General features: G+C 38.2%; 1 protein-coding gene across 3 annotated transcripts in view; it reads right to left on the bottom strand.

Moving 5' to 3' along the window:
* Positions 1–7,581: 7,581 nt before the first annotated feature.
* STEAP4 (STEAP4 metalloreductase) overlaps positions 7,582–15,624 on the bottom strand; it is a 28,690-nt gene continuing 20,647 nt past the window's right edge. For all 3 annotated transcript variants that reach the window (XM_023920302.2, XM_086858446.1, XM_023920303.2), the window contains 4 exons: positions 12,449–12,904; positions 10,583–11,110; positions 9,861–10,025; positions 7,582–8,866 (listed from right to left, as the gene is read on the bottom strand). In XM_023920302.2, coding sequence (XP_023776070.2) covers positions 8,597–8,866; positions 9,861–10,025; positions 10,583–11,110; positions 12,449–12,904 — 1,419 coding nt within the window. In that variant the 3' untranslated portion in view covers positions 7,582–8,596. The remainder of the gene's footprint in view (positions 8,867–9,860; positions 10,026–10,582; positions 11,111–12,448; positions 12,905–15,624) is intronic.

Raw genomic sequence — 15,624 nt, 5'->3', positions numbered from 1 at the left:
TGTCTCTATGCTGTTGGTGATTTGAGCTTGACTGAAGCATGCTTGACCTTTGCAAGAGTGTTTGCAAGAGTGAATCCACCCATACTAAAAAATAGTCACCTGACCAATAAGGATGATTATTTTCACTGGTTTTGTCTTCAAGGCATATCCAGAAGGTTTTTAATCTCATTTGTAAAGTTTTAACTCTAAGATTTTTTGTTTTCTCATTCTCATGTTGAGATAATGATATTTGATATTGTTGTTTCATCTCTCAAATGGTTCTACTTCTCCTAACCCGAGCATTTCCAGCTTATTAGTCTTTATGTCCTTTTCTTTAGAAAGAGAAGTTGTAATTAAGCCATGTATTTCCTTATGCGTGTTCATTGGAAGTAAGTGCAACAACGCCAAATGTCAGAAACCTAAACTTGAAAAGAAATTAGCAAGTTTCTTTACTCTCAGCCTCTGGGTAGAGTGATTTAAGTAGAGTTTCACCTTTAAACCTAGCCAAAGCTGCCTAAGTACACTTGTGGTTTTATCTGAAGCTTATGTGATACTCTATGCTTCTCTCACACCTGGTGCTCTGTTAAATAATCCCAGAGTTGCATATATTTGTATAGATTATATTTTTTTTCTGCTGTCTTATAGAAGAGACAAGCTGCTTTTTCTCACTTTTACAGTTTTACTGGATTATGACTTTTTATCAGTGGAATAGTGACCTGGGTACTTTTTATTGCATTGAATTCTAAGTTGTTGTTTTTTTTAAATAAATCAATTAAATGACTATAATCTGTGTATGTAAGAAATTTTTCCACATTCTTACAACAACATTTTTACTCCAACATTTTTGATGTTAGTAGAGATCATTCCAGAGACTTCATTGTCTATTTCACAGTGTGAAACAGTATGCAGCCACTGCTCCCTACAGCAGTGGAATTCTTTTCTCTGTGCATCTGAAAATCACAAAACCATGACAGATCTTTCTCTTGTCCTCTTTTTCCTACCCCCTTAGCATTTTTGAACAAGGTTCATAGCCCTTTCTAGCAGGCCCTTTGTGAATGGTTTACAGCTGGTGCTTTCTAGGCTACATCTCCCTGGGCTGGAAATGTGACAAGTCTTTGTTCCTCTATGATCACCTTCTGGAGAGCTGGGTGCAATGGGGCTGTGGCTGAAAATGCACCACCCAATGAATCCCTTCCATCTGTTCCAGTCCTCATTGTGCATTTTCAGGGTACTATAGTTTGCATTTTTCTCCAACAGTGATTTTATGTTTGTTGAGACTTGTTATGTGTAACGGTGGGTCTGCAACTAATTCCTGAGACACTCCCTAGAAACCTGCTTATGTGGTAGTTGTTCTTTCTGAAAATTTAACAGCCTAAGTTACAAAAACTGTAAACCTTCAGGTAATATCCTTTCTAACAGTTTTCACACTGTTATTAACAAATATTTATTAGGATCTGGGATATTTTTTTTGTGAAATTATGGTTAAGTTTGAGATTATCCACCTTGATGGTTAATATTTTAATTTTTTACTTTACTAGGTGTAAAATTTATTTTGGATTGGAAATACATTGAATCTTTCATCACCAACAAGTTTCAGTATGTGTTTGAATTTCCACGTATACAGTAGGAGCACTAGAATTTATATTTCTTCATGTATATATATATATATATACCTGCATAAATCACATTTTTTCTTCTTATATCTGGGCTTCTTCTCTGGAGTAATATATGTGGCCTATATATAGCCACCATTCTGGACACTTCAAATAAGTTGTGGAAATAATAAATTATGTTTACTGAGTACTAGAGTTAAAAAAATAAATCCAGGCTATGTATTGAAGTGAGGGTAATCAGCTGTCAAAATAATTTGCCAGTTGTGGTGAGCTCTCTAACATTTAAATCAAGTTCAGCGGTTCCTTCAGAATATCTTTAATGCAGCCTGTTTTAATGGATTACCTGCCAGCAATAACAAATGGTAGCTAGGATAAAACTACATGTTGTCAGGAAGCTTAAACTTTACAGCAATCTGTATTACTGTTGGAAAATTTGTAGCAGGTCTGTGAACCGAAAAATATGACAACTCCTGATAATACAGAAAGGAATTAATTTAGGCAGTGTCTGCAGCGTGTGTTCGGCAGGAAGAGAGAATAGCTAATCACAAGGTTGCTTTCTGGCTTTCTAAAATCTGTGAACTCCTCATAATTAGAGGACTATCCTTAGCTTCAGGAAACCCTCATCCAGTTCCTCTCCTCGCCTCTGTCTTCCTGCATGATGTTGTATGAGTCACTGACATAGGGATTGTTAAAGAAACTTGGGATATGTCTGTGAAGACAGTAAATGTGAATCCAAGTCAGATTCTTTGTAAAAGACAGTGAAGACAGCTTTGCCAGGAAACATGGGTGTTTGAAGAAGAGATGCTAGAAGTTATATAGTAGTATTCAGTGCAACTTGGGTATTTGGTATTGTTCCAAGCCCCTTCATCCTTCCCAGACTTCTGTAACTGGACAGCAGGCATCCCTCAGGCAGGATGGGTATCCTAAGTTCTTGGTTTTATTTGTCTCAACAATGCTCAGCTTCGCCAAACAAGCAAGGCTTGCCAGTAAGACCAGACTGGAGTTTCTGAACTGTGACTTGAGGTTTAACCTTCAGACCAATCCCATTAAAGATGGGATTTGGTTTCCAGTTTTTACTTATGGGACTGGAAAACAGAAGCAATAAAAACAAACAAACTATACTCCTATATGTATTTAACATAATTCCCTGCAATTACCTCTGCATCCATTGCCTCTGATTGCCTAGGCTGGTTCTAAATGACAGCATTTAACCACTGCATGTGTCCTATTGCAGTGCCCCTGAAGCTCTGGTTCATTGCTAGGCAAGTGGGAAGGGGGAAGGACTATCCTTCCAGTCACCTCTTCAGGTTCTGCTCACCCTGCCCAGCTCTCACTTGTCTTTTTCACCAAGTACTGTAGGATTTCTTTAAGTTCCAGTTTTCAAGCCGTGTAAATGATTTTCTTCAGTGAGATTCTGTGTTTGATTTTGCTTCTTAAACTATAAAATGAAGATGTCTTGCATTGAAACAGAGCAGTCCATTAAGCAAGCTGTCCTCAGCCTGTGCAGTTGGGCTATGGCATCTTTTCTGGTGTTTTCACCCCAATAAAACAGTTCTTCCAATTATATTTAATACCAAGACATGCAAAGCCCTGTGCCTGATGCACAACTGGATTTGCTATTGCTGCTGCTTAACCATGAGTGGTGTGGTGTGGAGTGGCAGCTACCTGGAATGGTTGTTGTAAAGGATGAGAAAATATGCATATTTGTACCAGTTTGGACTAAGGAAAAAAGGCTATGATGGCATCCTAAAGGGTAGTTTGAACTCCAGGGCTGCCAAGATCAAAATCTTCATTTAATTATTTACAAGATACTGAAATAATTGGTAATTTGATTTATAATTGCAATCAAAAAGGCTGATGTTTTCTGTCATGGAGCTAGTAGGAAAGAAGAAAACCAGCTTTTTCTTCCTCCTTTCCTGCTCTCTCTCATTCATTCAAATAGCTTTTTAATTTTTTTTCCATATACTTTTTCTCCAGAATGTTTCTTTAAAAATACCTTCCCTTTTGATGATAATTGTCTGTCATAGATAACATGTCCCAAACATGCCTTTTTTGGGACATTCTACTTCGAACTAGTGGTGTTCAAAGACTTGTGTCTTGTAATGGTTAGCATATTAAAATTACTTTTTTTTCTTTTTTTCTATTTCTTTTCTGAAGGCTCTAAAAGAGAGGTTTATAAAGACTACAATTTCCCATTTTCCATAAAACTGGGGCAAAAATTTTGATGGATAACTACAAAACTAGGAAAGGCCTCTGTACTATTACTACTACTGCTGCTATCTTGAGTCTACTGGCTGCAGTTAAGGTATTTCTGGTTTAAATCTGAGCACATGTGAAGAGAAGCACAGTGAAGGGATTGTATCTTGAATAACAAGAAAATCTGGATGTAGAAGCAAAAAGAGAGACAAGAATAAAGCATGTTTGTGAAGACATACAAACAAAATTTACCACTTCTGGCTTGCAGCATTTGGAGATGTTAGCTAAGTTTAATGCAGTTCTCTGAGGTCTGTGCATGTTGTGTCAAGATTCTGTACTGTATTTTTCTTGTAGCACAGAGGTTGCTTTTAAGAAAGTAATATGTAGGGGTCTAATCTCGTCAGAGCCAATATTTATGCCAATTCTGTGTTCCCAGAGTCAAGAACATTAAGGCAATGTGCAAGAATAGGAGATGTGTACTTTTCCGTGGTGATAGATAAAAACTATATCTTGAGGAATGTCAACTTCCTCAAGGGAGAAAATCATTAATGTTAAGGTCAGGAATTAGTGATACAAATGGAGATCCACAACAAAAATCTGTATAATGCAGATGAAAAAATAGTCTCTGTAGGAGAGAAAAGCTTCCAAATTGTGTGGGAGAGAAACCATATTTAGGCTATTATTTGTACACTGAATGCTTATTAAATATGCTAGTCACTATAAGGAAGAACAGTCAAATGTGGGCTACATAGCTACTGTGAGTACTCATAATATTCACTAGTTCTCTGTTTGGGCTAGTGAATCCAACATGCTCAACAGAGTTGGAAACAAAAGATGCTCTTGTAAAATCTTGTGTCTGGTAGGAGCTTACAAGAGTGAAGCTGCAAAAGCCTGACATACAGGAATAAAGAGGCTTTGTAGAGTGGGTCACAAAGTGTCAGGTCTTGGAGTGAAAGGTGACTGTTAGATAAAGCAGTGAAGCCTGACAGAAGGCTGTGGTGCAGAGCAAAAATAAGTTGAAGATCTCAGGACTTCAGTACACAGTTTGGTGGAACTGAAGGGAATTGCTCAGATCTCCACGGTTCAGGATCCAGCCGTATCTGTAGTGTCAGCTGCATTCCCTGGGGCTAGTGTGTGTCTGAAATTCCATTCTGTTTCAAGGAAATCTAATAAATTAAAATACTTTTTTTTTTTTCACTAATAAATACATGTTTTAGTTAAAATAGATATTCCCCAGGTATAACAAAAAGGCAAAGAGTTAAATTAACCCAATCATGAAGGATGTAGAGGTCTACCCACACTATGCTATAATGCATCAGAATAAAACTTTCTTATGTAATGGAATCCAAATTTTGTTGTTACTGTGACAATATCCACGTGACCATTTATTTAAAATTCTGTAATTTTTATTTTCTAAGTATTGACTCTGATTTAGAAGTAGACCTAAGAATCAATGCTTTATTCCTGCAGGAGTTCTTAGAATGGCATTATGTATATATACACATAAAAGCTTTTTTTTGGCTTCTGGGAACCATATGGAAAACACCCTTTCCAAAATTCCTTTCATGATCCTTCTGATCTCCTTTTTCACCAGGCTTTGTCAGTACATAAAAGGAAAAAAAAAATAGAATACTGAGATCTGAGCCATGAGTAATGAGTACAAGCTACCAACAGGTTTCCTGGCACTGGCTATTGTTTTCAAAATACTGCCACTGAATACTTCCACTACCAGTATGATTACTGAATTTGTTTTCTCTACCGTGTTCAGGAAGTAAATCTGTAAATTTGTAAAGCAAATGCTCCTCAGCTGCCCAAGTACAAGAGGATATGAAGAGGACATGAAATCCCTCACTCACATCTGAGTGATGAAGATCTGTCCTATTACCTACTGCAGTCAACAAAGCACCTGCTGCTGAGTTCAGATGCAGGGGCTCTGGATCTGCTCCTGAGAGCAGCTGTACACCTCCCCTGCAAGCAAACAACATTGCCTCCTTGGTTTGTACACAGCCAATATCGACACTTTATCCTTGGAGTAAACAGCAAATTGCAAATTGTACCCAGCTGCTTTGCATTTCCAGTACATCTTGGTCTGTTTTCACTTGACAACACAACGTGATATCCATCCCCAAAGAAGTTCCTTTGTCTTGCCTGCAGAAGGACAGTTCTGTGGGTATTTGAGACTATGGATTAGCTGTAAGTGAGTGTACAATGCAGCATTCAGTCAGGCCACGGTTACTCTGTGCTACTTCCCAGTGAGGGTAAAGGCAACTTGGTTTGGCCTCTTTCAACACAAGGCACCCAGAAAACACAAAGGAGCCTGTTCTCTGGGAGGAAAAGTTGCAGAGCACTTGCACTGTTTGTATTTCATAAAGCACAGCTTTTAAATGGGACTTGCCATGGCTGTCAGAGTTTAAACTCCAACCCACCGGCTCAGCTGTGAGAGAGGAAGGGCAGGTTTTAAATCTGTACTGGGAGAGAGGCAGAAACCCCGGGAATAAATCCTTTATAAAGTAATATCAAAACCCAATATGTGTCAGTGCTTTGGCTGGTAATAACATAAATCTGGAGTAACTGTCACTGAGACTAGGATCTACCACCAAAATGGCAAATCTAGAGGATATTCACTCAGACTGCTGCTACTTATTTTCTTCTCTTTTCTGTCCCTTTGTACTCATGCAAACACAATCTCTCTCTCGTTCTGTTTTGTTTTCTTCCTCTCATTCTGCTACTTCCATCTCTCCTCCAGGGAGCTGTAAAGAGGTGTTACAGGCATCTTCACAACAGTCTTGTTGCTTGGGCCTGTTGAGCCTACACCTGATCCCTTCTGCAATAAATGATTCTGTGGAAAATCCTTGAAGGAAGCTTGAAGTGTAGTACTACTCCATCATGGCACAGGTCAAGAAAAACTTCTGTAAAGAATTATATCAGCATATGCATATCAGTTTAGGACAAGTATAACTTATGTGCCAGTGCCGGTTAGTAAGGGTTCTTGATGCCAGGATTCTTTCTAAGAAATCTGGCTCTATCAATTGCTGATATCCCAGACTACTTTGCCATTCTTTTGGGCATAAAGAACAGACTCTGGGACAGAGGATGACATGAAGAGGGGGTGGAAGCCCAGAATTAAAAAAGATTCCATTGTTGAGAAATGTTTTCAGAAGTATTGTTTTGTTTTTTTTTAAAAAAAAGAGATTTTATTTTATTTTATTTTATTTTATTTTATTTTATTTTATTTTATTTTATTTTATTTTATTTTATTTTATTTTATTTTATTTTATTTTATTTTATTTTATTTTATTTTATTTTATTTTATTTTATTTTTTAAAGCTGCTTGATAATGGTAGTTTGAAAGCACAGTTAGCTATACTAGATAGCATGTTTATAATTTCATGTATGTGAGTGTTCTTTGTATGGACAGGGAGAACAGCAGAGAGGTCAAAAAGTAGGCAATTCTCTTCCTCTAAAACCAGCACATTTTGTCTTGCCTTTATTCTCCAGTCCAAAGGAGACTATTGGATCTTCTGTTTGCAGTAACAGGAAGTCACCATCCCAGCTGAAACCTGTTCTTCCCCAAAATCCTCAGCCTACATGGATGACTAAGCAAAGATCTGCTTATGTGAATGTCCAAGAAACAAAGAAAGGTGGAGGAAGACAAGTCCAGGCAACTGGCTGAAGGCAGGATCCCATTTTGTTATTTATTCCAAGGCCTCCCAACAACTTTGTGCAACTGAGCACACCAGCAGCTGCATCTTAGCAGAATAGGTTCCCAAAATGATAACAGAGCTCAACAGTGTAAAAAAAAAAAAAATCTTTATTGTCTTTAAAATATGTGTATTTTCATAGAATATCTGAAATACTACATCCAATTGTTTATTTTTTAAAAAATCAACAGTATTATCTTCATGAGATATGACTATGGCATATATGACTATGACATATAACCCCTCAAATAAAAGTATTTTCATTCAGTTTCTTTTCTTACAACTCACTGCTTACACAAAAACACACAGATAATTCTTTGCCTATACTTGGAAAGCTGAGGCTTGTAAGCACTTCTCACATCTCTGCCATTTTGACCTCTACTCTTTCCCCTTGTCCCTGAATTTCTGGTGGAGCAGTACAAGCAAAGATTCAGCAGTCCTTGACCCACACACTTTGAACATCAGGGTTCCTGTTCACAAGCCAAACAAATCTTACTCAACTATCTCTAGGGCATCAACATGGCCTTCCTTGGATCAGATATTAACGGAGGATAAACAATGCTAGGAGGTGAAGCTCTGTTCCTTGGCTAGCATCCATCATGCACCTGTTGGTGCTGGTGGCTTCTGGGGGTTAGAAAAAACAGGGAAATGTGTGGAAACTTGTGCAGGTGTGCATATGGATCTCTGTGGATGTGTGTAGGTGCACGTTGAGCTGAGTCCTGATGGGCAGGATAAGAAAGGAGCAAACACTGTCTAACACCAACACCAAAGGTTTCTGTGGTTCTGCCTAGCTCTGGAGGAGTTTGGAACAATAGAGGAGGGACATGGAACACCACCTACATCTCTCATACCCTTCATAGGATGGAGGTTAAATAGGCAAGGGAAAATAAAGCAAAAGAGGGGGTCTGCACCTGTGTGAAAGCATGCCAGGGGTGCAGAACCTCAATGGCCTCATTTGTGTTTAAAGCTTATCATTGGGGTGGTTTTGTTTTATACAGAGCTGGGCCAAGTTTACACTTTCTCTCTCCCTCTCCAAATAAACTAGGCTTAAGGCCTCCTTTTGATATGCCCTCATAATATTTTTTTTAATAATACAGTTTAGTCTAATTATACAGCAGACTTGTTGATAATGTGATTTGACTGTTCTGAGTATTTAGGTTTTCTCTCCCAGCCCTGCCGAATTTGTGTGAGAGGTTTGTCTACACAAGGAAATACCAGCACAAATTTGACAACCAGTACAGCACATGGAACAACGAGGGAGAGCATATAGATGTTTGGAAGATACCATTTGTATGCTGATGGGCTCAGGAACCATTTTCCACCATAAACCAGAGTGTGTGCAGTGCACAAAATCAGTGCTAGATATCCCAGTTTGGACTAAAGGAGAAGGAAGAAAAAAAAAAGAAGGAAAGAAATGGAGGTTAAAACAGTAAATTAAACCAGAACAAATGCAAATTTAAGGACACAGTAAAATCTATGGCATGTGCCAGCTTGGGGACTGGTGAAATTAAATTGTTTTATATAACATAAAGGCTCTTATTATTGAAAAAAAATCAGTTAAAATGGTTATAGGTTAAATTGTTTGTTTTTTTCTCCATCCATAACCCTTATAATTTTTTCTAGCTTACACGTACTGCCTAGTAGCTGTCATATTTGTGAAAAAGCAGAGAAAATGCTGACATTCAGTGGAGATATCCAAGTTTTTTTATGCTCTAGTGCTAATCCATCCAGAAGTATCATACTGTGCAAGTTTTTTGCCTTGATAAAACATTCATTGATAGTAATTTCCCCTTCTCTTGCTTCCCCTCCCCTCCAGCCCAGCTCCTGCAGAGGCACGGCAGCTTGCACCAAACTCCCTCCAAATGGAGAGCTGAGATTATAGTGTTACCAAGGGCAGCCTGTTTATAGTCACAGCAGTTTTTACAGTCTGCAGAAATTTCAGATTCTCTTTAGACACTTGGCATTGAGAAGTTTTGAGTTATAAAGTAATTTTCAGGTCCATTTTAACTGAATTATCTTGTGAACCAAACAAAGTAGCCCAATAAAATGGCTAAATTATTATATGACTTAGTAAAATTGTGGAATTTGATATCAAAGTCAGCTTTCTGTTTTTCATTTAGGAGGTCACACCTTCCCAGCTTTCTCTTGCTAATGCAGTTATCTCAGTTGTACCACAAGCAGCCGTCAGAGCATGTGTGGGTTTTTACAGCTGTATGGCCATGTAGGTGCTTTTTTTCACTGTATGATGGTGGATAATGCACAGATCACATTTGGAGATACTAATGGAGGAAAGCCAAAAGTCTTTAGTAAACCTGTTGATAAGGGAAGGAAGTTTTTTCTGATGACTTTTTTTTAGAAATGGTCTTCTTACCTGAACGAATCTAAATTCTCGCCAGTTGACACTGTTGCTGACTGAAGGCAAGGAAGTTATTCCCAGAAGAACAAATAAAAAATATCCTAAAATTCCCAAAGCCAAATAAGAGTCACTAAGCCAGGCATTAGTGTTGTCGAGTGGTTCTGTTTTATTGTTCAGTGCCTGAAGAAAAGAAGACCAGGCGTATTTTATTGATAGCAGTTTTAGCAGCAATAAGTAGAAAAAGTTTCCTTACAGGTAAGTAGGAGATGAATGTTATACATTAACTCTCTTATCATCAGAGATTTACTTTGAATGCCTGCACAAAAAGCAGGAGAGTTTACATATAGGTTCCATGTAACAGTAATTGAGTTACATATTTTACTCCTCTATAGAGCTGTTGAAGAGAGATATGTGATCATTTGTTAAGTAAGATCAGAAAGTCATAGTATATTCTGTTCTTGAAGGTATATGAAGAAATAGTGTTTACATTTTAACTGATTATTTTATTAATATTCCAACTATCTAGGAAGAAGACTGAGGCCATAAATCCCCTCAGCTCGCCATAATATCATCAAAATGTGGATACATCGATGTCTAAAAGAAACACAAGCTAGGAATATTACTCTATTTTAAATAAAATGCTTCATGTCCACATGGATTTCTGAAGCTCAAGATAGATGGTAGTATTTTAACAGGGCCAGAAGAAAGGAAGACTGAGAGCAGGGAGCAAAACTTACCTGGGAGATGATTCCTTTGCTGGTTCTCCAACTTGCGAAGGCGCGCATCGGAGTAACAAGAGTGAACACAACATGCAGGGAGGCAAATGCCAAGGCTATTAGTCCAAGTTGTTTCCTACACAGCATCCATTTGTCCAGCCAGTCTGGAAAACGGCGGTATTTGGTACCTCTGTGTAACTGAATAATTGCAGCAAATATACCAGGAAGATAAACCAAGGCAAGAAGGGTGAGTGCCATTACAGGGCAGACCCGATTTGGAATGGTAATTGCAATAAAAAATGAAAAGTCATTTTTTTCATAAATGTAAGTGTAAATTATATCAAGAGCCACACAGTAGAGGAAAAAGAATGCAGTTAGGCCAAGGGACAAGAAGAGGGGAAACTTCCACATTGGAAAGAGTTGCAGAGGATAATTTTCTATTTCCTGTGCAGCCAAGAGGGAGCCCTTATCTACTGGAGTGAGACCCAGTGCGCGAACAATATTCATGACCATTTGTTTGGCTTCCACATCATCTCCACAGACAAACACCTGCAGACAAAAACAAACAGGAGTTTATTTTTTACAGATTTTTGTGACTTTCTCTACTGCCATCCTTCCTGGATATAGACTGTAAGCACAAGCTTCCTAGGCTGCTTTGCTTACTGCGGACCTTAATTAATATAGGCAAAAAAGTAGCCTATGCATACTTTTGGCAAACAAGGCAAAGAACTTTGAATATGACTCTTTAAAGAAGATTTTTTCAAGGGGCAAAATTTTATATCTGGATAGAACAGTGTATAACAGGCTTAGTATATGTCCTTGAATAGAAGACTTGACACACTTTTCTGAAGATCTGCAAGTACGCACAAGACATTATGGGACTAAATTGAAGCAAAATTTTCAATAGAAGTAAGAGCAAAATTTTCAGTTGCTGCTATAGTGGTCCATAAATACTGCAGGGAAGTGAGGACAGATCTTTAAAACACGATTTACCTGTCACAAAAATAAATATTAGTTCTTTCCAGGTGTAGTAAAATAGTGATGGTATCATCTTCTCTGTGAGTGTGTAAGACACTAGTCCTTTTGAAACTTGGAGAATGGGGGCAATTTCTGCTCTTGTTGAGATGATGAAGGTTTATAGAGCCTAGGCTTGGAAGCCCTTGGGTCTCTAGCCAAAACCATTTCTCTGGCAGTGGAGAGCAAAGTTAGCAATGGCTTGAGTAGCTGGATGATTTAATGTGTTGTACAAGAGCACTGTCCTTTGAAGTGGCAGAAAACAGGGCCATAATAAATTATTTGTCTTCAAGTAATCTGCTGCATTGTTTCCTGCGGTCTGCTCGGTGCTTGCTGGCCTGTGGTTGAGGAGCTGGTTAAAACAGTTTGCACACACTGATGTGTTAAACTTAGGTGATGATGATTTAAAAAACATTAGTTTAACAACATTAAAACATTAATTTATTCACATTTCAGCATACTTCTCTTGCCCATACTCACTGCCCTATCTTATACCTTGCCTCCCTTATTTTGCTTTCTTCATTTTGTCCTTGCTTTGAAAATTCCTCTTATCTCATTTCTGTTTAACTTTACAACTCTGATGAACAGTTGGTGTAACCCTTCTGATTTGTTGTCTCTCTGCTATCTTGCTTCTCTTGCTTCTCTAGAGTCTCTAAACACCTCTCTGAGTGCAGAGGCAAGCTACTTATATTCCTTGTCATGCCATATTAAAAATCCAAAGTAAATCACATTTAGCTTGAAATGGGAGATTATAGTGAAAATACCATCTCAACTCTGCCTAACTCCAAGTCCCAGGTGTGTTTTGTGTAGCTGATAAGAAGCCATGTGATGTGTAGCTCTGGGACAGAGGCAATCCCCGTTGCTCAGCCTTACCTGCCGGCTTGCATCCAGCGTGCCCGACTGCAAGGCCCAGGCGGAGACGGTGTTAAAGCCTTTCACGACCTTGCTGCCAGGCAGCAGCTGAGCCAGGTACTCTGCGTTGGATTCAGGATACTGGTTTAATTTCAAGTTGTTACTTATGTCCACCAAGACTTTTCCACGGAGAACTTCTGCTAGTGGTATAAGAAAGTTGTAGTGCTGCCTCTGGATTGCTATAATGATGATGGAAGCTTTCTGCGCTGCCTCTGCATGGCTCAGCACCTCTGCATCCTTGGGAATCAGGTTGGATATCTGGGTGCTTCGGCTTCCATACACCACAGGGTAGCCAGACTGAATCATCTTATGCCCCAGGGCTCGTCCAAAATCTCCAGTTCCAAATATGCACACTGTCTCTCTTTTGTTAGAAGTATTAGGAGTCAAAGCCATTATGTTGGAAGAATTTTTAGTCATCTGTTAAAAAAAACCAACAAGTAATTGGAACAAACTAAGCAAAACATCAATCTCTTGAAAATACACTCTGGGTGTACAAAATAGACATCTTAGCCTCTTCTTGTCATTTAATATGAATCCTGCAAACTCTTCTGAATACACAGTCTCAGAAGATTTATGTACAGTTTTAAAAAAAACCATTCTGAATATTCAGTCCTCCATCTCTTATGGCACTCTCTTTCTCATCCATTTTATGGATTTTAACATCCAGCTGAACTGTTTCAGTTTTCCTCTCTCAAAGCAAAAATAGGAAAAGAGACAGGAGCATAGAGAGCAATGGTAGCACACTTTTCAGAGTAATTGCTGCATACTTATGCTATAGAAAAACATTGAGGAGGAGTCTGCTTCTAATCAGATTAGAACTTGGAAGGTCTTTTTCAAAAAATACTTTATGAAGGCTTATTGTAAAAGGTAACTATAAACCTATCTGTTGTTCTCAGTATTTCCTTAATGCAAGTTGTCAGTGCCAGTTTGTTTTATTATTGTTCTTCAATTTCCTGAAGAATGTTCCATGAAGCATTTGGACAGTGGGCTTGAATATTTCATGTTGAAAATAGATTTTTGATATTTATATATTGCTCATAGTAAAATTCTCTTTGAGGTTTTATCTCTCTTCCTTTATCACTGTACCTGGCAACTTCAAAGTCTCTAATGTATTATCCATGCAATCGCAGTGTGTTTGCTCTGTACTTGCAGAGTGAGACCCATGGTACAAATACAGAATCAAAAAGGTCTGTTCCATAGGTCTTGCAGTAGGTCCACACACTGTTCTCCCTTAACAAAAGGTGAACTCAGAGCAGAAAACCTAAGACATCCAACAGGAGACCCTGGTCTCAGGGTCTGTCCATCAAACAGACCTGTCTGACCCGTCTTTTGGACTGTCCATCAATTTGGCACTTAGAGCAACAATTTAATTTGCAGGAGCCACAATTCTAGTCTTTTACTGCCTCATAGTTAACTGTCCTAATTAGAGCTGTGGGAATAACAGGTTTTACAATTTGAAGGCAAGAAATTCATGAAATGTTTAGCTAGGACTAAAGCATCATCTTTGCTCCTGTCGTTCATGAACCTTTTGCACATTCTTCTGTGAAACACCATTCAGAATGCTGCAATTTATACATACTGCCTTTTAAAAACAACAAGAGGATGTTCTTCACTTTCTTTTCTACTTTTCTCTAGCCAGAACAGTTTTTGCTTTTTGAAAATCTGACATGATTTTAAATTATTTGACCCAAAACTTACATTTGTTTGGTGAATGAAAAAAAAATCAAGCCTCAGCTTCCCCCTACCTGCCATAACTTAGAGATAAGAGCTGTGAGTCAAGGATGCAAACAGCTGTGGCCTATGCTGTAGGGTGCAACCTTTGCTAGCAAGATAGACACATAAATTCTTATTCTGAGAATCACATGTGAAGATTTTCTCTTGGACTACTTCTGTATGTAGCTACGTAGCCCTCAGCTGGCATCAGTGCCTGCCCAGCTGCAGTATTGCACTGAGCTGTGGGAGCACTGGTCTACAGAGGTGCCAAGGCACTTGCTTCTGGTCATTAGGGAAGGTGAGGATTCAGGCAGAGAAGGGCTGAGCACCCCTGTGCTGAAGGATCTGTGTGGCTCAGACAGGTCCCACGGGAGTTAACCCTGCCTCTCTGCTGCTGGACTCCATGTACTTTGACAAGAAGTACACTGAGCATGAAAACAGATCCTCAAAGGAACCCATCTGAATGCATCCTGTGTATTTGTGTGCTGTGACACTTGCATAAAATTGCAAAGTCCTTTGACATATTTGAAAATCATTCTCTGAGGGCTTTATTAATGTCCCACAAGGCTCAAATATGACTCAAGCAATGAAATTCCTTTCTGAGTATAGTCTATAGTTCAAAAAGAATAGAAGGGTTGCTTATGTAATATTAATAAATGGTCCAACTCGGTACCTAATAAGACTCAACTCTCTTTCCTTAATTTTACTTTCTAACGAAGTATTCTCCTATCTAAAATAAAAAGTAAAACTTATTTGTAGCATGCAATCATCCAGTTGAAAACATCTGTATTTGTCCTCAAGAAATCCTCAAGTTATTGCTGAGTGAACTGTGCAATTAATTCTCCTCTCCAAACTAAGGCTGGAAAAAACCAAAACTCAGATGGATGATATCAGGTATTTGGTAGATCAGTCGAGTTATGTTTTGATTTGGCTTATAAACTTATTTAACATAGAAATGGATCCACCAGCAAGAAATAAATCTATAAAGTACTTCCACTGTTCACTTATACTGAACTCATTTACTAGTGAACACTGAACTTGTTTTGCCAGTGAAGAAAAAGAGAGAGAGATGAAAAGAAAAAATAATGGGAAAAATGTTTTGTTTTTTTCAAAATATGCTTTCTTGAGGTGCTATCTAAGATGTAAAGGGAATGTACAACACATAGAAAACTGGAGAGAGTTAAGGTTTTCTTTAGTACATTTGGTCTAATATAGCTTAATACTATTTTTAACAAGAGAGACAATTTGCTTGAATAAATTGAGCAGAATTCACCTTTTCTTTTTAAGAGATAATAAGGATGCCCATAGCTTTTATGAAAGCACACATTATATTAGAAATAAACTATTCACCAATGGGCTTTTTAACAAATGAATCATATTGTAAAACTGATAGTGCATCTGTTATTTCTGAAAATTGCATGTAA

Source organism: Cyanistes caeruleus, chromosome 1, assembly GCF_971803275.1.
Source record: "Cyanistes caeruleus chromosome 1, bCyaCae1.hap1.1, whole genome shotgun sequence".
Classification (NCBI taxonomy): Eukaryota; Metazoa; Chordata; class Aves; order Passeriformes; family Paridae; genus Cyanistes; species Cyanistes caeruleus.
The sequence above is the reverse complement of the archived record's forward strand: the minus strand, read 5'-3'. Positions and strand labels throughout refer to the sequence as shown.